Source organism: Stegodyphus dumicola, chromosome 2 (assembly GCF_044657685.1).
Source record: "Stegodyphus dumicola isolate Sdum_Otavi_A_Nest chromosome 2, ASM4465768v1".
NCBI classification, from domain to species: domain Eukaryota; kingdom Metazoa; phylum Arthropoda; class Arachnida; order Araneae; family Eresidae; genus Stegodyphus; species Stegodyphus dumicola.
The window spans coordinates 131568846-131593756 of NC_140769.1; the positions used below are offsets into that span (position 1 = coordinate 131568846).

The window sequence follows — 24911 nt, forward strand, 5'->3', positions numbered from 1 at the left end:
TCGTTCCCGGAGCTCAACATGCTCTCTCGACAATGCACTAACTGCGATACTCTACGAGACTCGGTGCACTCGGCACTTGCTGCCCGGCTGTCAACTCGATCGACTCCGCAGGGATTGACTCGCTAGACGAGACACCAACTCGATACTAACTAACTCTATGCGGGGCACTCTCACTCGCCCTCTCGATGAAGCACACGCTAACTGACTGCGGACCAGCAGGGTTTATATAGCTTTCGTCTTTTGTTCGAGAACATTCTTAGCTAAACCGGTAAGAATTCGTTCTAGAAGGTTCTCCAACCGTCCATGGTATATCGCCAATTTTGTCGCCAAATTAGAGATTTCTCGCCAAATGTGGCAACCGTGCATTCCCTTTCTATTTTATGGCAACCCTGAAACTAGTTTGCGGGGAAGCCATCTTACCGCGTTTGGACATTTCGTAACAATATATAAATTGGTTCCAAAAAGTCAAATGGAAATCGAATTTAAATGTTTTGCAACATTTTTTTAACTATGGGGGAAAAAGTGTGCACATGATTGCACAGAACGATATTACAAAATGCATTTACGGTAAAAAAAAGAGGAAAAAAAAACTTACATTACTGGTGGGAGATGGTAGTTACTTTAGTTTTAATGCGAAATTTGACTTGCTTATTCTTGATTAAAGCTTCAGTATCCGCTTTAATCTTGTTGTTGCAATCCGTAAAAAGCTATTCACATATGAAGGTACTGCCAAAGATAGAAGACATAAAGAGTGCATGTTTACGAATTCCTGGATACTTGTCTTCATTCACTTACTTCGAATTAAAATCAATTAATGTAGGATTTTCAAGAAACTTGCATTTTGCTGCAGAGCCATACTGTAAATCTATAAATTCTATCTGAAGTTCAGGTGGAACATTTCCAACGTCTACTGAAAATGCACTGCTTTCTTTTGTGGAACATGCCATTTTGCGACTTCAGAGGTTAGCTGAAAATGATTGCCATCATGTGGAACATTTTTTTTTCTTTGTAATAAAATTTGTTAAAATTGTAAAACTATTGTAAAGGTATGATTGTATTAATAATGTAAAGGAATGTCTAAAGGTATGTTTTTTAATATAATGCCCTATGGTGACGTTATATGAAATTAATTTTTTTTTCTCTAAAACACATTCTCCCCTTCATTAAGTACGCTACAAAATTTCACAGTTTTCTGATCACTGGTTTTCTTTCGTAGTCAGCTTTGAAATAGGGTTCTTTAATTATGAAAAGTAATTTCGTTTTAATTCGTTTCCGTAATTTCGTTTTAAGAATTTTAGACTGCTTTCGTAGGGAAAAAAGGAAAGGTACGCTTCGGGGGGAGAATCATAATAAAAAATAATAATAAAAAAAAAAAAAAAAAAAATAGGACAGTTCTATAGCTCTCCACTGAGCCGATTGACGAAATTTAAATTGCGTTTTTCATGTATCGAAAGCGCGACTTAGGATATATATTGGATTTATATACAGCACTGTTCTAGTATAGGTATTTATTAATATAGTATAGGCTCTAATACCGGAATTTTTTTGAAATGGCATGCCAATTTCTTTCCATATTTCGGTTCTTACTACTCAAATTGTGCCTAGATATTAAATTTTGTAGAATCTGGAGCGAAATTTATGGAGAAATTAAAAAATTTACCCTACACACTTTTTTCAGTTTGCTCCAAAAATAATTCACTTGGAGAACTTCTTAATTTATTGCAACCTATTTCCCTTTCCTTTTTTTCAGTGTACATGAGCAGAAAAAAGGTAGCCCTTCACACTGTCAAATAATTTAAACAAAGTTCGTAAACCACATTTAGCGTTATTATCGCTTATAAAAAATATACCAAATTTCAAAACGCGCCAATATGTAAATTCACGTATATCTTAGGAAATTTTGAATGAAAAAAATCAAATTTTTAGCAGGTATACTTATACATCTACTTTAAAATGATGGTAAAAATTTTATTCGGTATAATTCAAATTTTTTTCCAAAGAATTTATAAAAATTACTTAAAAATACAAATTTTAAAAATAAACCATAAAAATGGGTAAATTATATTTGGAAAACCTAAATTTCGAATTCTGAAAGAAGGACTCAGCTAGTATAATAATTAAAAAAAGATATTAATAAATATATATCAAATTCAATTAACACTGAGGAGGTAAAATTTTAAGAGCTAATTTTTTAAAAACTACTCGTGTGATTTTTACAAAACTTGACAGTTGACATCATTTGAGTCGTTAGAATCGAAATATGGAAAAAATTGGCATGTCATTTCAGAAGAAGTCAGATTTTGTGTCAAAATACCTATATTAGAACAGTGCTATATATAAATCTAATAGCTATCCTAAGTCGCGCTTTCGAGACATGAAAAACGCAAATTGAATTTCGTCAATCGGCCCAGTAGAACGGGAGATAAAAGAACTCTACGATTTCTCTCTTTTCCCCCCCCCCCCCATTCGCTGTGTACATTTAGTTTCTAAAATTTTTCTTCTATTTTTAAATGATATTTTTCGTTTCAGGAGACATGAAATATTAGGGGGAAAAAGTTAAATAACTTTGTTTTTAAAATGTAATATTTTAAAATAAAATAAAGTGCAGATATTAGGAGCATATTATACGTAGAAAATTGGTTTTACACTCGTTGAAGCCTGAAAATATTTTAAGACGACAGCTAACGTTTCAGTGATTTTACTAAGATACATTGAACTCTTCAACGTATTTCAGCTTCTTCGTCAACTTATTCCATCTTATCAGAACTCAGCATCATTTTGCAAAGATCTGCAAGAGATTATTTGGAGTGACGTGTTAGACAATTGCAATTATTATAATATCAATCATTGTTTATCTGCTGGAACACATATGGACATATTCGGAAAGTTCACTGGACGCGTCTTTTAAACGAAGCCCTGTTTGATGGACGCAGACACAAACTAGGGTGTGCCCTCCCGATGCGAATGATAATGCCCCACCCACGCCGACGTCGTCATTCCCTTTTCAAACCCTCATCAAAATTTATCCGGAAATAAAGTCTTCCTTTAAATTAATGTTTCATTAATGCATACCACCCATGGGAATGAAGATTATGATGTAACGATGATTTATTTCCTCTTTCCATTTGCTATAATGATGGTACCACATGAATAAGTTACAAAATCATCCTGCAAGAAGTTACAAAGAAAACGTACTTTATTTGAAGTATCCCCCCCTCTCTCTCTCTTTCCTTTTATTTATTTTACTTTTAACGATCAGTAGAGCTCTGTGGAGCAATTGGAACCAGTCACATTAAGAATAAACGTTGGAAATAATTGGAAAAATTTAGTCCTACGTGTTAATTCATTTGTACAGAGGATGTTGGCACATTTTTTAGACGACTTTGCTTTGCTATTAAAAAAAAAGTTGGAATTTCTTTTTTCAACTGCAGCTATATTTTAAGCTATATCTTATAAGGTATTTTTCCCGCTTTCCTACCGTGCGTTAGTGGTGTAGTGGTTCTGCACGCTGGGCCGGTATTCCAGAGGTCCGTGGTTCGATTCCCGGGGAAGGTGGTTGCTCATTTTTCATCTCTCCGGCTTTTCCAAAGACTACCTGATGTCTCTACAGTGGAAACTTTGAAATTTGACTTTGACATTTTAGTGCCCGACTGATCTGTTTTGGCCCCGACCTAAGGTTGTGGCCAGTATATAGTAGATGGTTTTACCACTGAGAAACATATTCCGTTTGTTGCCTTTAGGCTAACTTAGGTTGGAAGTTGCTCAGTAGGTCAGTGTTGTCTCTACAGTGGCGCCCGAACTAAAATGGTGTTGGATGACGTTTCTTCACACCCAGGATTTGGCGATTGGGTTTCCTAAAAGCCCAGTCGCCCTTTAAAAAGGAGAGTATATAATGTATTTCTTCTACTCTCCTAGCGTGCCTTCGTGGTGTAATGCTTCTGCGTGCTGTGCCGGTATTCAAGAGGTCCGTGGTTCGTTTCCCGGCGAATACGGTTGCTAATTTTTCATTTTCCTACTTCCAAAAATACCTAATGTCTCTACAATCTAAATCGTGTTTCTCAATGTGGGGCCCAATTCGCTTGTTAAGGGATGCAGTTCGAAAATGGACTCGTCTAGAGTTCGAAGGGGACAAAGAACATTCAAATTTCCAAATTTTCTTCAAGAAGTCGAAATTGAATTTTTTACTCCCAAAAGTAAAGAATAATATATATATATCTTTTTTTAAGCAATTCACTACATTTGGTTTTACTTTTGGTTTTGAATATTACTATATCCATGCCTATATGGATGACAAAACACGAATTGAATAATATAAGAGTTAGGTTTGGATGCAACTTCCCATTTAAAAGATCTATCTCCTGCCTGCTCAACAATTATTCACTTTATTCAAATTTTAGCTTAAAAATTCTTTAAAATTTTTAGGATTAATTTTTTGGGTTATTAAATAAAAGTTTTTCGTGGTTTTGAATAATTGCATTTGATTTACATATGCACTTTAGTTCGCAGCAATAATTAATTTTTTATTCATATACAGTTAAATTTTCATAATTTTAAATTTAAATTAGCTTCATACAAATAGAGAATTTGTTGAATTCAAATCATTCCTTGCAGCAGTGGCGCAAGAGATTTATTTAAACTTAATATATTTCTTCTTTTGAGACAATATATGTATACATATACATATATACGTAAAAAAGTTTTCAAATTGCAGTGCATTTGAAATATTTGTAAAGAATTTTCGTTCTAGACATAAACATTTAAATGATCAGAAATTTCTTCTTAAAACCTATATTCTAGTTTCTTTCTTGGGCATTTCAATTTTTGAATATTAAAAACTTTGTATGTGCTAGGGGGAGCATAAGAATTTTAGAAGGATTAGGTGGAGCATAGCAAAAAAAAAAAGTTGGGAAACACAGGTCTAAATTATCGTCTGCTGTTTGTCGGTTTTATTTTTATGCAAAATGTATATATGAACTTTTAAAAAAGCAATGGATGGAAGGCTATGTTTGGGCTCTTTCCAAAAAATATTATTCGTATCTAGTTATTACAAATGCTGTTAAAGACATCATTTTCGGTATGTAAAGCAACGGTAGATAATATTGTTAATAACGAAGGAAAAGAACGTCGAAGTTAGGCTTCAAGGAGAAAAATTGTTCAAAATACATACCCAAGGAAGAAACGGAATGTTTCCAGTGCTGCAAAGGTAAGGACTTAAATGTGAAAGAAAAATCTTCGAACTCAAAGGACAGTTCTATAATTATTAAAATGCTCAGTGTCAGTTGTAAGTAAAATGATTTGAATACTAGTGATACTGATTTGAATCTTAAAAACGCGAAAAAACATAATGTGCATCCATATCATATCGCCGAAAGCAGAGCATGCTGCACAGAATGCTATGTGAAAAACAATCATGCAGACCAAAATGAAGAAATGCTGTCACATAGATGAATCTCGGATATACAGGGTGTTTATAAAGTACCGGACCCATTTTGATGTTTAATAACTCATAAAATAATAAAGATAGATTAAAATTAATAACATAAATGGTTAAATAGACTCAAAAAGATTCATGACCCTTGTCAATGAACTTCCACGTGTGCCCCCTTCGTCGCACAGAGAATATCAAGTCGATATTCAATTTCACGCCAGGTACCGGCAAGCATGTCGGTATCCACAGAGGCTATTGCGGTTGTAATTCTGGCTTTTAGGTCATCCATGTTCGACTCTCTCCTCCTGTAAACGTTGTCCTTTACAAATCCTCAAAGGAAAAAGTAACATAACATAACATTGCAATAGTTCCCAAAAACAAAAGAGAGAAACATGCAATTAATAAGCAGACGATATTTAGAAAAATACAGATATTTAGACTGGAAAATGAAATTATCAAAAATTAACCACGCGCGCAGACGATATTTACAAAAGTAAAGATATTCAAACCTGAAAAGGAAACTATATAAGTTATTCCATCAATAAATGCCATAAGTTTGTTTATATCTTCATTATTTTATGAGCTATTAAACATCAAAATGGGTCCGGGACTTTATAAACATCCTGTATTTAAGTGATCGCAATAACAAGAGATCCATTTATTATCATGAAAGAGGAGAAAAAAATCTTAGCAGGGCTCAAAGAATCTAAAGAAAGTTTTTCAAAGGGATTTTTGATTGTTGCTGGTTTTTGATATAGCGACAAATAAAAACTAAAGAGATTGTAAGAAACTGTTAAGGTCAACTTTGCATGTTATCAGAACATATTTTATACTCAGTTTTCAAATATGAAATTCTCTCTCATTATCCGAAGTGCCGTCAGTCAGTAGAATTGCATCAAGACAAACCAAGCAGGACCAAGGCGTTTGGTTACGGAGTACCTTTGCAATTAATTGCAATTACCTCCACATCATCATTAAAAGCGGGGATGGAGTGCAAGACTAAGTTAGTTACACAAGTTACTAATCTGTTCAATGCGATTAACCCTTTGCGGCACAGTGTGCCCGGTCTGGACACACCTAAAAATTTCCTTCTGTACGCACAGAAAAATTGAATGAAAAAGGACAACTGAGAGTCTGTATTCTTTGTTCCTCCGCATCTCATCGCTTAGTTCATTGACAACAATGCTCGTTTCAGCACTCGATTCGAAGCTCTATTCAATCACTGTACCCACTTTGGGCACACCCACATAATTAAAACGATAAGTGCTTTCTTCACAAAATTTTACTTGTGTACTTCTCTAGGCCTAATTAGACTGCCTACTTGTTTTTTAATATATATATATATATATATATATATCAAAACTCCAACTTTAAAAGGTAGCGTGCCGGAAAGGGTTAAAGAATTTGGTGGAAACATGCTTGAAATAAGCGTCAAGAGATAGAATTTTTAGGTCTGAATGAAGTCCTTCATTACGAATGTACGAGTGAGCATTAGTAAGGATGCGAAGCGTGACGTTTTGAAAAAAAACCTGTATCATCTTCAGGTGGGAGTCAGCTGTAGTGGACCAGATGGGTGCGGTATATGTTAGAATTGGCATGATGGTACTAGAGCAGGACTTTGTTACGGAGGGAGAGGTAGCTTCTTCTGGAAAGCAAGCAATTTTTTTTTTCCAGAAAATAAACAGTGGAAAAAATGCACTGTTTATTTCCTGGAAAAAAAAAGGAACAAAAAAACGTGTATCAAGGTTCCTTTCACTCATATGCCTACTAAATCTTCTGATGTATAATACAAGGGTTTTTGCGCTTTTGAACTTTTAAAATGCGTATTGTACAAACTTCGACCAATAGTCTTCCTTGGACTTTGGAAAGCTGTTGCAGAGAAAGGGGAAAAGAAACCTCTTCCGCTACTAAAAAAAAAGCTTTCTTGCCTTGGAAATTACGGTGTAGAAAGATGGTGAAGAACAGGGGTTATCAAATGGAACATCTGCAATACAAAACTTTTAGGTAAAATATCTCTGTAAATACAACGAAAATTGTCTAAAAATTTGCGAAAACCATCTCTTATCACTTGAAATGAAAATCAAATAAAGTTGTGATAGAGAGATGAAAAATGAGCAATGCCCTCGCCGGGACTCCAACCAAGGACTTCTCGAATTGGCATTGAGCACGTTGACCACTACACCACGAAGACATGCTAAGAAGTCAGGAGAAATACCTTCTACTGTAATTTATTGACCGATATAGTATTAACATAATTGGTTTCTATTTTTTATTTTTAAATAATTTACTTTTGGAAAGTTTTATGCTGTTAATCCTTTAATTGGCAAATGGGGAAAACACCTGTTGCTTCTGAATAACCATGCCAAATGTAACGTTCCCCTTCTCTGAAGAACACTTGGTCACCAGCCCTAAAAGAAGAGAAAGAACCTTCTTCTCGCCTCGGCCGGAAGAGGGGAGCGGACTTTTCCCTGGTCGCAGGTGGGAGTAAGAAGAGATTGAGATGTGGAAGAGAAAAGAGAGGACGCTGGTTTGCACGCTCTACTGTAATAAAAATGTATTTGAAAACTTTTCTAAAATGTAATCTGTACATAGTTGTATATATAAGTAAATATTTAGCCTAAAACAGGTCTTGTTTATTTGACGGAGATATGACTATGGTACACAAATAAAGGTTTAAAATTTTAGGAATAAAGGAAGCTTTTTGTTAGTCAAGCCGTGTAATTACTTTACTCGAAGCTCTCAGCGTAAAGTATGTTACATAGGTGGTAGTACTGTTCGTACATTTTTAAGACGATTTTGCTTTGCTTAAAAAAATTTGCTTGGATTTTTTTAACTGCCGCTGTATTTTGGAAATTATAAATTATTGTCGCTACTTGACAGCTTTATTTTCACGCAAAATGTCGCTTTTAAAGCAGTAATGGATGCAAGTCTATGTTTGTGTTCTTTCCGAATAAAATTATTCATATCTAATTGCTAAAAAAACATTGTGAAAGCGATGATTTTTTTATATCTAAAGCTACGATAGGTAATGTTGTCAGCAACAATGAAAAAAAACGCCAAAATTTTGCTTCAAGTGGAAAAATTGTTCCAAATACGTATCCAAGGAAAAAACGGAATGTTTGAATGTTGCCAAAGTAAGATATTTAGTGTTGAATTAAAATCCGCCAACTCAAAGGACAGTTGCAAAATCATTAAAATGCCCGGTGTCAACTGTAAAGAGAGTGATTAGTGCTGATTTGAATCTTAGAAAGGGGAAAAATCGTAATGTGAATCGTCTTTCTCCACGGCACATCGCCGTACGCAGAACGAGCTGCGGAATTCTTTATGAGAAACTAGAGAGAAACCTTAAAACATGGTTCAAGGAATCTAAAGAAAGTTTTTCTAAGGAATTTATCATTGCTGCTGGTTTAACGGCAAATTAAAAATAAAGATAGTGAAGAAAAATGTTAAGACCAACTCCACATATAATGAAAAACATATTTTATACCCAATTTTCAAATATGAAATACTTTCTCTTTACACACAGTGTGATCAATTAGTAGAACTGCATCTAGACTAAGCGAGCAGCGACACGTCAAACTCTACTGTTAATTTCCTGTGAGAAATGGGACAAGAAACGTGTATCAGGGTTATGTTCACTCATATCCCTTCTAAATCTCCTTATGTATCACCAATTTTTTTTCGCTTTTGGACTTTTCAAAAGCGTGTTGTCCAAACGTCAACCTACAACCTCTTTAGAGTTCCGAAAACTGTTCGAGAGCCGTGGAACAAAATACGTCTTCGGATAATTGTCTTGGAAAAGCCTTGTATAAAGATAAAGAAGAATAATTGTTATCAAATAAAACATTTAAAGCATAAAAATTTTAGGTAAAATACTTCTGTAATTACAATGAAAATTGTCTAAAAATTGTGCGAACGCCTCCGTATTAGCTAATTTAACTTCAGATTACATATGAATCCAGAAGTTACGAAACTCTTATGAGCTCTGTCCATTTCACCCAAGAATCTTACGAAATTCCTAATAATTATATGGATTATTTTTCTTTAAAGAGCTAAATGATGCTGCAGCTCCCATTTATTCTAAGAACAAGCAGCACTTCGTAAATGACACTTTTCCTTACCACAGTTATTTGCATCAAAAAATGCATTGTTTTCTTTTTTCTATTTTATCTCATTTCGGAGTTCTTAAACAAACGACATCCTCTCTGTCTTTACGAAGCAAAAAGAGACAAATTGGGGTTGAGACTAATGGATTTCTGTCGGCGCCTTGTACGTACTGATCATGTCCCACACTAGCAATTTAAATTATGTATCCAGAACGTCGTTTCGTGGCTCCCTCCTTGTTATATGTATCTGCATATCGAAACCGGTTTCCTTGGTGTAAAAAACAAAATGACTTCCATTCAAAATGTCGAATGTCAAATGTCGCTTCTTTCAACTGAAGTGTGAAACAATGCAGGGGGTCTTAAAATAAAGAATGATGTGTACGGGCAGATAATTTTAAAAAGTTATTCTTCATTACCATGAAACAGCCGTCCATATGCCGTATATTATAACCATTTCTCTCACTGTTTGCTTTTGGTGGGATAAGAATGAAGCATAATTGACTAGATTTGCCGCTTTGGAACGTCTATTTTTACGTAAAAGCTGTAGACAGCTATCGTGTAATTACAGGTGGTCTTAGAATCGTGCAGCAAACCCGCTACTGATTCAATACGAAACTCTGAATTAAAATATGATGTGAAGTTTTATAATTAATGAAAACATGCCATTATTAAATAAATTAAATGTGTGCTATTATACGTAAGTTCCTGTTTTTTATTTCAGCAGATATTTTAATTGGAATTATAATGGCAAATAAGGAAAATAACATTATTATTTACAATTAAAAAAGCCTTTAATAAATAAAAGAATTTACAATGGCAAATAAGGAAAATAACACTATGATTTACAATTAAAAAAGCCTTTAATAAATAAAAGAAATTACAAAGGCAAGTAAGAAAAATAACACCATGATTTACAATTAAAAAAAGCCTTTAATAAATAAAAGAAATTACAATGACAAGTAAGGAAAATAACACTATGGTTTACAATTTAAAAAAAAATCCTTAAATAAATAAAAGAAATTACAGTAACAAGTAAGGAAAATAACACTATGGTTTACAATTAAAAAAACCCTTAATAAATAAAGAAATGTGTACCTCTTTAGTATCCCATTATTAATAAGCTCCCATTCTTGACATCAGCAGATAACATTTTGTTTTGATTGCAACTGTAATAAATAGGGAAAGAAAAGTCGTTTGTTAATTGCTAATCAATCGGGATGCAGCCGCAATAATTAATTTTTTATATAACCTTAACCTTATATCTGCATATTTACCTTTATTATTAAATATCATATATTAATATTTAGCACACATTGTTTGTTTCTATGTGAATATATATGCATATAAACTCTGCATTATATGCTTTATAGTATCTAGTGAGCATTATATGAATGCCTTCACGTGCAAGATCACTGAACATAGGTAGTTCGATGCACCCCGTTTAAACTGACCAGTTGCATATATATATATATATATGATGAAAACGACATAGCAATATTTGATGGAATGTAGAATCTTGAATCTGTAATGAACACCAAATTTAGGAGCCGAGAAAGATTAAATTTTATTTTTATTTCATTTGACATTTCTGGTCACAATTCACTTGTAATCTAATCTTACCTATTTTCAAAATATTTACATTTTTGATACTGTTGCAACAGGAAGAAAGCAGCGCGGAAAAGCGACTTAAAGCGAAGAGAGGTAGAAGCTAAAATGCGCAATTAATCCAGTATAGAGGCTCACGAAGGATTTGGTTTAAGTTTCTTATTAACAGAAAATTTCGAGAAGTTTCAGTTCTCGAAATTTTGAATGCAGGTTCCGAATTAGCTACGTCATCAGCGTTACGCAAGTCGATTGGTCTAGAAATTACGCAGTTCAGAAAAGTTATTACTATTTTTAGAATACAGAGAGGATGTACTCAAAATTAAAAATGAACAATTAAGAGGCTGTTGCTAAATTAAATTACAAAGCTGATTTACATATTTTTTATCTCACATATGTATATAAAACAATTAGTTTTCTTAGAAAGTCTTCCTCCAAAGCATTCTTTTCAAGGCAGCTCTTTTGACCTTATAAATTTATCTGCCAGTACTTGTCTTGTTTCTGTACTTGCGATTTATATAGTTTTTACATTTTTATAAATCTCTAAATAGTTTTATTATTTAAGAACAAGAAAAACTGCTCTCTGCAAATGTTTATCTAATCAGGTATGCATATTTTCATAGTTTTTTTGGTAACTTCATGTTCAGGATGACATAAATTGGATGATCTATCAAAAAAAATTTATACCGAAAAATCGATACCGATTTTGTTTTCTTTATGAAAATTTTGTGAATTTGTGTGAGTGGTGGTGGAGGAAATGCAGAGCTATGTCTTGATTTCTTTGTCAAATTTTTTTGGTTGGAGGGGCTAACTTTGTTTGCTCTTACTTAACCCAAAAAAAATTATGCAAGAGCATTCATGTGTCATTAATTCAGGATTACAGTTGAAATAATGTGATATTAAACTTTTTTTTACAAAGTTCCTGCTTTGATTAACTCGTTTTAAATACTATGTATCTTCTCTAAGACGGCAATGATTCCAGACATATTCTGGGGAATTATCTTCTTAGAGATGTTATATTCTGAGATATATTGTTATCTTTTAGTGGCGGTTATTTTAGGGAGAATATCGTCACGAAAGGGTTTACTATGCATGATTTTATGTTCCTCAGTATGGATTTCTGGGTATTAATTCTTAAATTATAGTCTCTTATTTTAATAGGAGCTTCAAGATTACTTGTAACCGCCCAATTAGTAAGCGCGTGAATGAAGGCTGACTTGAACTGCATTCTCAAGTGAAGTAGAGAAAATAATTGCTGTGCGATGATGATGACACGCATAACGATCGCAAATGGAAAGAGTTGACAAAGGCTTTGAATTTCCTATTTTAAAGAAACTAACTACAGTATGACTATTATAACACTTTCAGAAGACAAACTGGAATTTGAATACGAAGATCAGATAGCAATATTTTTTCAAAGATTTTCTTTAGAATTAATTGCCAATATGCTTATTATTATAGTCTTCAAGCATGTTTTTTTTTTGCATAATTCCATGATTTAGAGTAAAAATGTGTGAGGCATTGAAGCGAAATGTTAAAAAATTTACACGTGAACAAGCGACTAACCATTTACTTTAGAAAGGATTTAAAATGAGGAACAAAACTAATTAGCTTGTGATAGATTCAGTATTTTGAATATGATTTAAATCTGAACGGGTGTGGTGTTCTTTTAATTTTTCTTTTCCACTTTGTTTTACGTTAATTCTTATTTTTTAAACAAAAATTACGTGAAATTTACCTCTTTTTTTTTATTTTAGGTATTACTGAGGTCTCACAATCCAGGCATCTACTACGAATACTGGCTTCCTGAGTTACCTCACAATCCAGGACGACAACATTATCCGGTGCAACAAGCTGCAAATACAAATCTTCCGCCTGTTACTGTTGCCACACCCGTCAAATCGCAGTCTTACACTGTACCATATTATAATTCCAAGCCGGTTTCGGATTTCAAACCTCATCATCGTCCAACAAAGCCAGCTTATGCATACGGCTATGGTGAAAAACCTTATAAGAGTCAAGATGCACCTATTTTTAGGCATATTCCTACAACAACTGCAAAGCCTCGTTATGATTATCCTCAGAAACCAATATACACTGCTCAGCATCCTAACTATATTGCTGCCAGTATAGATGCAAATAAAGATAACAAAATTTCAAGTAAATATCCTTATCTTCGAGCGGATCCAATGCCTGCCTATGTACCAAGGTACCTCGCTGTTAAGCCCGACGTTGGTTATTATCAAACCTATCGCAATTTCAGTCACATCCAAGCTCCGAAGCTTCCAGATATCAACAAAGAATATCCAGTTCTAACTCAAGGTGATTCAAGTAATTCGGATGGTAGAAATCAATATCAAAATATGTTTCCCAATGCTGTGCTTGATGATCAGAAAGTCGAGTTATCCGTTCCCAAACCTGTGAAGTCGACTATTGGTAAACGAGCCGATATGCCACCCAGGACCTATATTACGAACGGCCGGTTAAAATATTCTTTGGATAATAAAGATGCTGATGAAGTGTATGTAAATTCATCAGGCAGCTTCACAACAGTACCTCTTTCCATAGCAGTTTTGAAACTACCAGATGGACCACGGAATAAATCCCGAAAAGGAAAAGCAAAAGATGGTAAGCTATTAAATGTTTGTTAAATTTGTCAATATAAATGCTGTAAATAAGCATTCCTTCCGGGAGTCGACTGGGAGCAATTCCGGCGTTCTGGCTAGGTCAGTATCTAGATAGACTCCCCATTTCGGGAAAAAATAACAGTTTTTCACAGTGACTAGAACCATCGTTTATTCGTTGGTAGGTTCAGGCTCGGGAGGGGCAATATGATGCTGTCTTGTCAGCCCCTTGGTTGTGGGGACGCTACAACATTTGATATCGAAAGTTGTCCTTGAGGATTTGGCTCCCCTTGGTCAACACTGGAAGATGGTCGATGTCAAACAAGCGGACTTTGATTTTAGGTGGGTGCGTAGCCGTCCACTTTTGACTTTTTGTACAAATACCCAGACTTTGTGAAACAAAAATTGTTCCCCTGGGTTGACCGGTGGGTTATGCCTCCTTGAATCGCCTCTAGGGGGCGAAGTTAGGTCTGCCTGCTGCACAGCACTATAAATAAACATTCTCCATATAGTTTTAATTTTATGTCGTGGCTCATTAGGGGCCCCAGCGATTTAAAAGCAATGTGCTGCCAGTGCTCGAGAAAAGCATTTTGATTTCGCGGGCGACAATGTTTTGGATTCCGTAAAATGTAAGATATTTATCTTTCAAATTTAGACAATACTGTCCGGTACTGAAAAGCAATGTGTTGCCCTGGCGGAAATAAAACACTTTTATCTTCCACGTGCAAGTGTTTTGAAATTTGACTAAGCATAAGGTGAGTGAGTGAGCGCCACCAAAAAAGACCACTGACCTGGCCTTAGCCTCACAGTGTGATATCTTCCTGGCAGAAACCATCTACTCTTTGCTCCACCCTGCTCCGGGAACGCAGCCGAATAGACGGCTAAGAGCCTCATAAAGTCTACATATGAGATTGGATTTTGTTGTACGGGGAAAGAGTATCCTGTTAGGAACTACTTAAAATTAAGCAAAGAAGCAATCAAAAGACTGTTAAGAATCGCTGTTAGAATAGACAGAAACTTGTGTTAGATAAAGTAAAGATAGGAGGACTCTGCCTGAAAAATTATATATTCCCTTTAGAATTTAATCTATCTGTTACCAATTAGAAAACAAAGCGGTTTAAGAGCAATAGCCGAACTTAATAACATTTGTTTTTATGTCTTAATCTGATTGATTTAAATAAAAATGCATTTGTCTTGCTTAGAGGAATTTGTCCATTCTCTACTAAATCGTAATAATGTCGCTTAAAACTCCCTTTTCAATATTTTTCGTAGTTCTTTCAGAAAGATTTCCCAGGCTCCTTTGCATTGACAGAAAGGAAAAAGGGATTTTTCTATAGAAATAATGTATATGATGCTTGCTACAGAACAATTGTGCCTCCTATCAGAAAATTATTCAATGAAAGCAAAAGCTCAGTAAAAGTAATTAACATTAGCTCAAATATGAAATAATTGATACTTGAGTACTATATACTAAAAATATAATAGCATACTAAAATAATATAAATATAATGGAAAAGGTCTGAAGGAGAAGTAAGCTCATTCAATATTTCATATTGTGTAGTTAACAGTTAGAAATTTTTATGTGTTAAAACATTAAATGCTTTAAAGCGTATTTCTTATTTTACGAACGTTTCCGCATATTTAAAAGTAGTTGTCATATTAAAAACATGTGCTATGAGTTATTCAGTGGAGTTCATTATACAATTTATATTGAGTCTAAATTACAGAATCATTACATTGGAACAATTGATTAAATTAGTGTAATATAAAAAAGCAAACTACAGAGACTTAAATTGCGCTGGTCATCTCACCAGAATGCAGGTAGATAGGTAGGAAAATCTTTCTGGTAAGACCATGGGAACCAAACTTCGAGGTAGACCCACGGTATGTCGGGAATCGATTGTGTTGAAAATGACCTAAAAAGATCAAAAACTGAAAAACAGTTTCCAAAAGCAGAGATGTCTGGAAAAGGCCAGGGCCCACCCTGTCTAACCACTGAAGAAGGAGACAAAATGCAATACTTTAGGTTTATTATCAGAATCATGAAATGTTTTCATGAACTTATACTAATTAGACCCAATAGAATTATACTAACTCGTTAAAATTTTTTTAATTTTCTGTGATAAGTGTTTTAGACGGCCGGCCACATAAAGCGGAGAATTAAAAAAACTTTGATAACGAGACATCATCTTCTCTACTTCGTTTATATACGTTTGACAACTGAACTTTGCGTTTCGGCAACGTTATGCTTATAAATATGTTCTATATCTTTCAAAGTTGCTTCCTTTTGCGTCGTCATCTACACTCTGCATCTTTTATTTTATTGTAACTCCTAGCAGAACTTTAGAATTTGGTTTTGGGAAAAAAGGAAGCGGAAAGTTAGTCACCATTATGTTGCAGTGGGAAAACTAAGGCACGTTTAGAACTGTCGCCAAGCTGGGAGAGAAAAGTTTTATTATGACAACCCTAATTTCAGAGTAGCAGAAACTTCTGACGAAGATTGCAATAAGATAAACGAGCTGATGACCTGTCCGATAGAAAAAATATAGAAGTGTCCAGCGGGTCATCGTCAGATCATCAATAATTGCTCCCCTTGCAGCCTATGCAGTAGAGCCTTAAGCTATGGTCAAGTGACACATTGACTATGACGTAATTGAATGAGAGTTCATCTGAGCGTTGGTGTGAAAGCAGTATTATAACACGGGGCGAAGCAAATCTATTTAAAAACAAGTGGAGGGGACTATACGATTTTCCCAGAGGCATCTCGAAAAAAATTCCTTTCGAAATGATCTCGGTAGGCATCAGCCAGCTCAGCGTCTTACCCTTAACACCTCTCTCAAGAGAACTCACTGCAAGAACTGGACGTTTTTCCTCTATTCCATCTGACGATATTATTTGGCGAGGTTGTAGATTTCTTTTTTCTTTCTGTTCCTTATTTTCTGGTGCTCACTTTTCCGTTTCCTTTTTTCCGCGAAAGCTCAGAATTTGCATCAACATGAAATTGACGATATCGACAGTATCTATGTATTGCTCGTAATTTCTCTTCATATGTGGCAATGATGTTAAAATTCATTTCATATAAATTACTTTAAAAGAATTTTGGGAACATTAAAAATACATAAATGCCAGCCGCCAGGAAAAATAATGTTAGTAATTATAGGCCGATTTATCGTTTCTGATTGCCTATGCGGAAATGCCACTTGCTGTTGCTTATTAGTTACAGTCAGAAAATTTCATATACTGGATGTGCAGAAATATTACATCACCTTTTTGAAATATCTTGTGTAAGTTATTTTTTTTTAGTCCAAAGGAACAATTTGCCCAGAAGGACTATTAATTTCGATTTGGCATTTTACGTTGATTCACTGCAAGCGTTGTTTCACTTTTCAAATTGTTGCCACCCAATATTATCGCCCTGTATTATAGTTAAAGAAATGAAATAATGAAGAATCTACATAAATGTATGTATGTTTCAAATGCAATACTTTAGTATCGCATTGCGATAAAACAACGCTACTTAGGCCATCAAATTTTGAATAACGTAATCCTCCTGCGAATATGGGCATCTGGAAGCCAAAATTTGGAATTTGTTTCATTATCGATTTCATATTTAGTAAAACTTCGATGTTTTGATTAACAAACCCAAGAATTTCAAAGCCAGCAATAGCAACGTTGAATCCCCCCCAAAAAAGAACCTTTTTATCTCCAGCGCGCGAGGCTGTGTATCGGAAATTCTTAAGATATGCTCATTTTAAAATTATTTTGCGATATTACTATTGAACTGAATTTTATGGTTTAAGTGTGAAGAACAAGATATTTAAAAAATAAAGGTAACACTGAAAATATTAAAAAAATGCCCCTTTGGACATAATTTAAAATCTGTAACCCTTCAGATCTTTTTATTTGTTTATTTATTAATTTTTGTAAGCTGAGAAAGGGAATGGCTTCACATTCTTTATAAAACAATTTTCGTTTACAATATCCAGACTGAAATTCCTATCTTTAATTTATTCTGACAAGTGCATAAAGTTTATTTGGCAAGATATGCATGATAATCTCCTTAAAATTATGGCACAACTTTTTTTACATAAAAAGCATATCAGTTTCCTGGTTTATAAATTTTCTGCTCTATTTTATTCCCTTATAAACCTAAGAAAGCCATGTCCTTCTTCAAATCTTAAAAAGATATTTTTTTAATAAAAAAAATTATAAAAAAAAAGAACGAAAAGCTTTACGCATGCAGTTACAGTTACTGCATGCTTATAGTCCAAACGCAATAGCAATGCCTTAGTATTTATAGCTCAGTCATGATATAAAAAGAATTTTTTTTTTTTTTTTTTTTTTTGTTTGTTCTCAAACAAAATATATTTCTCTCTGTTAAAGGTCTAGCAAGCGTTTCACGCAACTTGGAGGTATAGTATCCTGAAAAGAGAGTTTCTGAAAAGAGAGGATTCAAAGTTCCTGAAAAGAGAGGATGTCAATTATGGCATTTTATATAAAATTGTTTTGTATTATTACGAAAGATGCAGATATCTCGTTGATGTGTAAATATAATGAAGCTAAAAATATGCATACATTCATAACTATTTTTAACTTATAGGGATGTATAAGTAAGAATTAATCTTTTAATAGGAAAGATTTCGTATATTGTTATACCAAGTGAGGCAAAAGTGCATTAACATTTGAAAATTCAATAATTCACAAAATAATATAGGTAGGCCAACATATGGCTCTGGGCAGCAAAATGTTAGTGACGCCGCATTTGAGAATCGTGTATGAAATGAGCTGTAGTGAAGAGAGAATCAGTCCCTTCATGGCTTTGTCACTTCTGTATCCTCGCTGGACTTTCTCACTTTTCTATCCTCGCCTCCGTTTGCTGGTCACGGTGTGATGTGGATTTATCACATCAGTCGTGATCGGACTTTATTTTCTTCCAGAAAATGCGTGGTTCTGCTATTCAGACTATCAGTGTAGCGGGTGCGATTAGCCTACATTAATCAGTGAATTATTGAATTTTCAAATGTTAATGGATTTTTGGGTCACCCAGTATACAACCAGCGGAATGACATAAAATGTAGTCAGGCCGATCATAGTTTAAGATTGCGATTTATTTCACATTCGTGCAACGAATTACTGTATATGTTAACTGTAAAGACATTTATTAATGGTGCACAGCAAATCCTACCTGCGCCTTATCGGATTATTCATCTAACAGATGTGAAATAAATGACGATATAAAATTTTCATTTATGCACATCGTACACATATATAGATAGCAATATTAATATTTATACAGGATGTCCGATAAATTTGAACACATTAAAAATAAAAATCTGAAAGGGTTCAGATTGAACGGTTGCGCAAAATTGTTTGTTAAGGTTTTTTTTACGCCCTCGCTGAGCTCACACTCAACCAGTCTGCTGTCAAACTCAATCCTGCTAATCCATTTCTTTTTGTCATTTTAGCTTTATTATTAATCATCACTTACTTCTCACGCAATTACGCCATATACAATTCAACAGAAAAATTTTAAAAGCAGCATATATTTCGAATTCCCGATGTGGTGTTAAATGTTGGAATACATTTTTCAATTTTTTTTATAAAGTCTTTTCTCAGTTTTTTTTCAGTTTTAGTAAAATGGCTTGCAAAATGCTTTTCTTGTCTTTTAATTCTTAACGTTTTTGAGTATTAACTTTACGTATTAAATATCACTTTCTTTGCACTTACACTACATAAAATTCCATTTAACTACATATCACAAAATAAAATAAATAAAAATATCACAAAAAAACTGTATATCTTTTGAACGTCCAATAGACATGTCTCGTAACCTGCAGATAAAAATGTTTTAATTCGTACAGTGTTCTCACTGCTCGCTTTCAAGTCTTTGAGTTTCTTAATCAAAAATTCATTAAAATTTCATAAAATATGAAATACAAAATTCGGATTTCCAGATGCACATATACTACGTTCTCCAAATTTGACGGCTGTAGGTACCGTCGTTTTTTTACAATACGAGGAACATGCATACAAGCTTTCGGATTCTTCATTATTTAATTTCTTTAAAAGTAATACAGTGTGATAATATTTAGTAGCAACAATTCGAAAACGGATTCGCCTTTTATAATGGGCGACGCAAAATGTCGTTTCGAGACTAACAGCTTCTCAAGCTAAAACTTCTTTAAAAGATACAAGCCTTTTTTTTTTTTTTTTTTTTTTTTTTTAAATGCTGAAAGAATAACTTCTAGTTGAAATTTGTATCGATAGCTATAGCCGTGACTATCTTCTGTAAGAATAGCATACGATAAATTAAGATTATGTAGCATTTATTCGCTTGCATTTTCAGATATGTTAGATATTATTAATGATGCTGGGGATCAAAGAACTTTCATATTTAACTTTCGTATTTTCGTGATGTTGGTTATACAGCGCCATCTATCGGAGAGAATTTAAACTACACGTATTTTTGATAAACCCAAGAAATCCAAGAAATTTTTAGGTGGATATCGCACGTTTATTCACCAGTTTGCTGACTTTATATGATTTTTTTAAATGCGCCCATATTTATGAAACACTCTGTAGGACCACCGTAAGTAATAAAAGATGGTTTTAGCGCCACATAATGTGCACCAGGGCTATTGAATTCAGTTTCCATATAAAGTATATTTGCATTTTAAAAATTTATTCTTTTTGTTGTTATTCATTACTCGTATGATTCCACATTATGCATTTTGTAAATCTGTAAAATAATAATTAAATGTGTCACACTTTTCCGCATTTCTCAGGATAAGTGATACTAACAGAGCTATTGAACATTCTGATTCCTTGCTGGTATTTGAAACACGCGTGTTCCGATTGCTAGCCTGATATGTTACTAATTACACTACAAGAGCACGTATTGGGAAAGGTGATAATTCATTATATTCGCCCTCACTTAAAGAGCGACTGAGGAGAGACGAGTGAAATTCCACCCTGTTAACTAGTGGCGAATACACCACATTTTTCGTCGAGCGGCGCTGTAGAGCCGCTTGGGTTTTCGGAGAAAAGAAACTTGAGAGACTTATCTAGGCCAGCGGTTCTCAACCTTTTGACTAACGCGTACCATCTAAAAAATTGAAAACCTTTAGTACCACCACTACAAAGTATTACTACTCTTGAACAAAGCTCAGATCTCATAAATTTACGAGTGTAACGGGAAAAAAAAAAAAAAAAAAAAAAAAAAAAAAACTCAATCAGGATGTTTGGGTTCTAATTTTTGAATTTAATAGTTAAAAATACTTTGCTTCTTTGCGTACCACCTATTTTTCTTTTGCATACTACTAGGGGTACGCGTACCACCGGTTGAGAACCCCTGATCTAGGCCTTCCCCTGCATTCGGCTCACAGATATTGCGAATGCTAGCCAGACGTGCTCCCAACAGCACGCACGGACAATGACAGGCGCAGTCTTGCAATCTTGCTGCATTCAGATGCAAATCCATTCATTTTGCGAAAGAAATTGGAAATTGTGCAGCAGCAAGGACGTTTGTTGTTGGTGAAAAATGAAACGAACGATGATGATTATTTATTTATGGTTCAAAATAACAATGATGATGAAGATGAAACAAAATTCGATAATACGCCAGAAGATATAACAGAAGACGAACAGGATGAGCCTTTCCTGTTATCCGATAATGTTTAATTTCATAAGGTATGCCATTTCTTTTAAATAAACAGCACTGTGAGTACATGTAAAAAATTCAGTTTTTCCCTTATTTTTAAGCTATCATTTTTATACCCGGCGTATAACGCGCACCCGTACATTTCAATCTTGTGTTTTCGTATTAAATGTTATACGCTGGAATATACGATATTTTGAAGAACTATATTTATCATCCGTTTTTGAAATAAGGTTAAAAATGTTGTTATCATGACAAAGCCATTGCTAAACCCTTTTTTGGATACGGTCTTCAAGTTAAAAAGTTGTATATCTCTTTGAAATTTTTAAAAAATTGGGCTTGTTGAATAAGGTTTAAGGAAAGTGAAACTCATTTGATGTAACTCGTTGATAAGTTTGGTCTTCAAAACTAAAACTTCTCCTTCGGAAGAGGAAGAACAAAGAAGAAAGAGATTGTTTCTCTGTTCCAGTAATGGACTCCTTCCCAGGAGGAGAAACCTACTTTTCATTTCTGCTGCAGCTCATTACGGAGAATCAAATAGATTTTTCCGCAGATATTATTTCTGTAATTCATGGCCACCTTTAGCTCAACTCTTTATTTTGCTTGCGTTTACTTTGATAGCTATTTCCCTGAAAATCTTGATAGATTTCAGTGCCGTCAAAATTTCAGTACTATTTCTTTAGCAGTAATAAAAAAGAAGATACTGACAGAACTTTACTTAAAATGAAACTGAATGGCAATTTTATTATTGTGGAACACTATAAAATATGAATTCAAATTAAGTGCTGAAAATATTAAATCCGTTCGGTTGCATTTTCTCTGAGGCTCAAATAAAAGCCAGTGCAGCTCAATACCGCATAGAGAAAAGAAATAAAGTTAGCTAGCATTTTCTGTCAACATTTTTGTAATCTTTAACAATCAAAAAGAATAATAAAGAATGTAATAATAATAAAGAATGTAAGGAGAATAGGTTATTCACTCTTAACAATTATTGTACTTATTGATGAAATTGTTTCGGATAAAAATAAAAAATTGATTAAATAAATAAATAAATAAAAATCTGTTGTGGACAACACATCACTTCCTTATACGACCTATTAACTCATACACCTTTTTTGCTGAATTACATTTAAACTTATTTCCTCGAATTTCATTAGAGATATATTTCTCATTCAATCAATTCAGTTCTCACTTCGCGCAACGCAGAAATACGTAAGAACTCAAAATACCTTCAGTCAGAATTGAAGAATATAGAAAAACGCATAAAACACTAAATACAGACAAAACAATTTTAGAGTTTCTACCGCAAAACAAGCAATTCGGCCAGCGCTCAAGAAGGCATATTTTTCGGTGCACAAAACTGAAAGTTTACTTTTGGTTCCTTTCAGCAAAAAGACACTGAAGGTGAAGAAATTGACTTTAACTAAAAGCACAAAAACCTTAACTGGAATGTAAGAACAACATAATGCAATCACTTTTAAAGCAAAAAAAGCAAATTTACGAGCAAATAAGAGTAAAAACTGAGCTCACCGTGTCGAGTAACAGAGTGGGTATATATATATATATATATTTTATTTACTAAAGAAATAATGATTATAGTATTATTTCCTAAGATTAATTTTAGTAGAATTATCTTAAAAGAGTGAATCCATAGTTAGTAAGTTCAATTCCGAAAATTGTTTTAAAGTAACTTGAACGTAAATTGTTAAAAATGTTTAACCGGGACTTAAATTAAATCATGAATAACAAAATTTCAATCGTAAAAAGAAATAAATCAAAAGCAAGTAATTCAATTAAAAGCAAGTAATCATTGCCATTGATAGGAAATTAGTTGACTTTTCAAGAGGAACAAGCCAACTCCCGTTCAATGAACAGTAATTAAGAAATAAATACAAAGGTGTTTCGTTCTTTGCTCGAGTAATAAGGTGATGCCAAACCGGCAATTAAAGCTAGGTCAAATACTTCCACCAAAGAACTCATTCCGATTAAGCATTTTCGCTAATTCAATTGTGAGTGAAAAGCAATTTCTGCAGTAAAATTGATAAATTACTCGAGTAGTTGTCCCCCGACACCCTCGTGTTTATGCATTATATATATATATATATATATAATAATAATTTATTTCCTAAACAGTATTGATTAATTGATTATATTATCTCCTAAGTTTAAAGTAGAATTATTTTAAAAGTGTGAATCCATACTGGTAAGTTATATTTTGAAAGATGTTTTGAAGTAATTTGAAAGCAAAATGTTAATAATGTTTTAACGTGTAAAAGGAAAAATTAAAAACATGTAATCATTGTCATTGATCGGAAATTAGTTGACTTTTCAAGGGGAACAAACCAACTCCCGTTCAATGAACAATAATTGATAAAAGTACGTAAATACGAAAGTGCTTCGTCTTTACTCGAGTTATAAGTTAAAGCCAAACCGGCAATTCTAGTCAGGCCAAATATTTCCGCGAATAGAAAATTGATTTTTACTCCAAATTGAATTGACTAAAATGCTTCATAAAAATAAGTTCTTTGAGTATCAGCTTTGGTTCATAATTCTTTCTATTCGCGGAAATATTTGGCCTGACTAGAATTGCCGGTTTGGCTTTAACTTATAACTCGAGTAAAGACGAAACACTTTCGTATTTACGTATTTTTATCAATTATTGTTCATTGAACGGGAGTTGGTTTGTTCCCCTTGAAAAGTCAACTAATTTCCGATCAATGACAATGATTACATGTTTTTAATTTTTCCTTTTACAATTGAAATTTTATTCTTCATTATGATTTAACCCCAGTCCCCGTTAAAACATTATTAACATTTTGCTTTCAAATTACTTCAAAACATCTTTCAAAATATAACTTACCAGTATGGATTCACACTTTTAAAATAATTTTACTTTAATTAAACTTAGGAGATAATATAATCAATTAATCAATATTGTTTAGAAATAAATTATTATTAACTAACTTTGCAGCAATTGCGCAAGTAGTAATAACTTGTTTTCGCACTAAATGGATTTAAGATCATACAACATTATATATATATATATATATGTATATACTTTTGATGCGGCGGATTGCAACCAAAAATGGAGGTGTAGAACTACATGTTATAGCAGTTCTATATACAAAATTTCAAAGTTCTGAGGTGCTTGTTTTTGAGTTACGTGAGCATGTAAAAATTCTCTTCTGAATCCATTTTATAATCTCTTTTGGGAAAAAGAGTCCTTTGTCCTGTTCTTAGGTACTGCTGCCAGACGAAAACATCGTTAAATTGCATTCGACAGCGGTCAAAGTGGATATTTTAATTCAAATATGATAGTCGAAATTTTTCGAGATTACAATATATAAGATCTTCCTATTTATTTCCACATAACCTAAACTAGATCTTACAACGAACCTGACGAATTCTCCTCCAGTCGTGTAGTAATATTCGAACTTTATTAATTCGAACTAAGAACAGAAGGCACGACCTTCGTGCTTTACAATAACACCGAC

General features: G+C 33.6%; 1 protein-coding gene across 1 annotated transcript in view; it reads left to right on the forward strand.

Moving 5' to 3' along the window:
• The window catches only part of LOC118184952 (uncharacterized), a 721540-nt gene that overhangs the window by 686499 nt on the left and 10130 nt on the right, over positions 1-24911 (forward strand). Inside the window, exon 12 of the mRNA XM_085811107.1 lies at positions 12894-13764. Within this exon, the coding sequence (XP_085667233.1) occupies positions 12894-13764 (871 nt within the window). The remainder of the gene's footprint in view (positions 1-12893; positions 13765-24911) is intronic.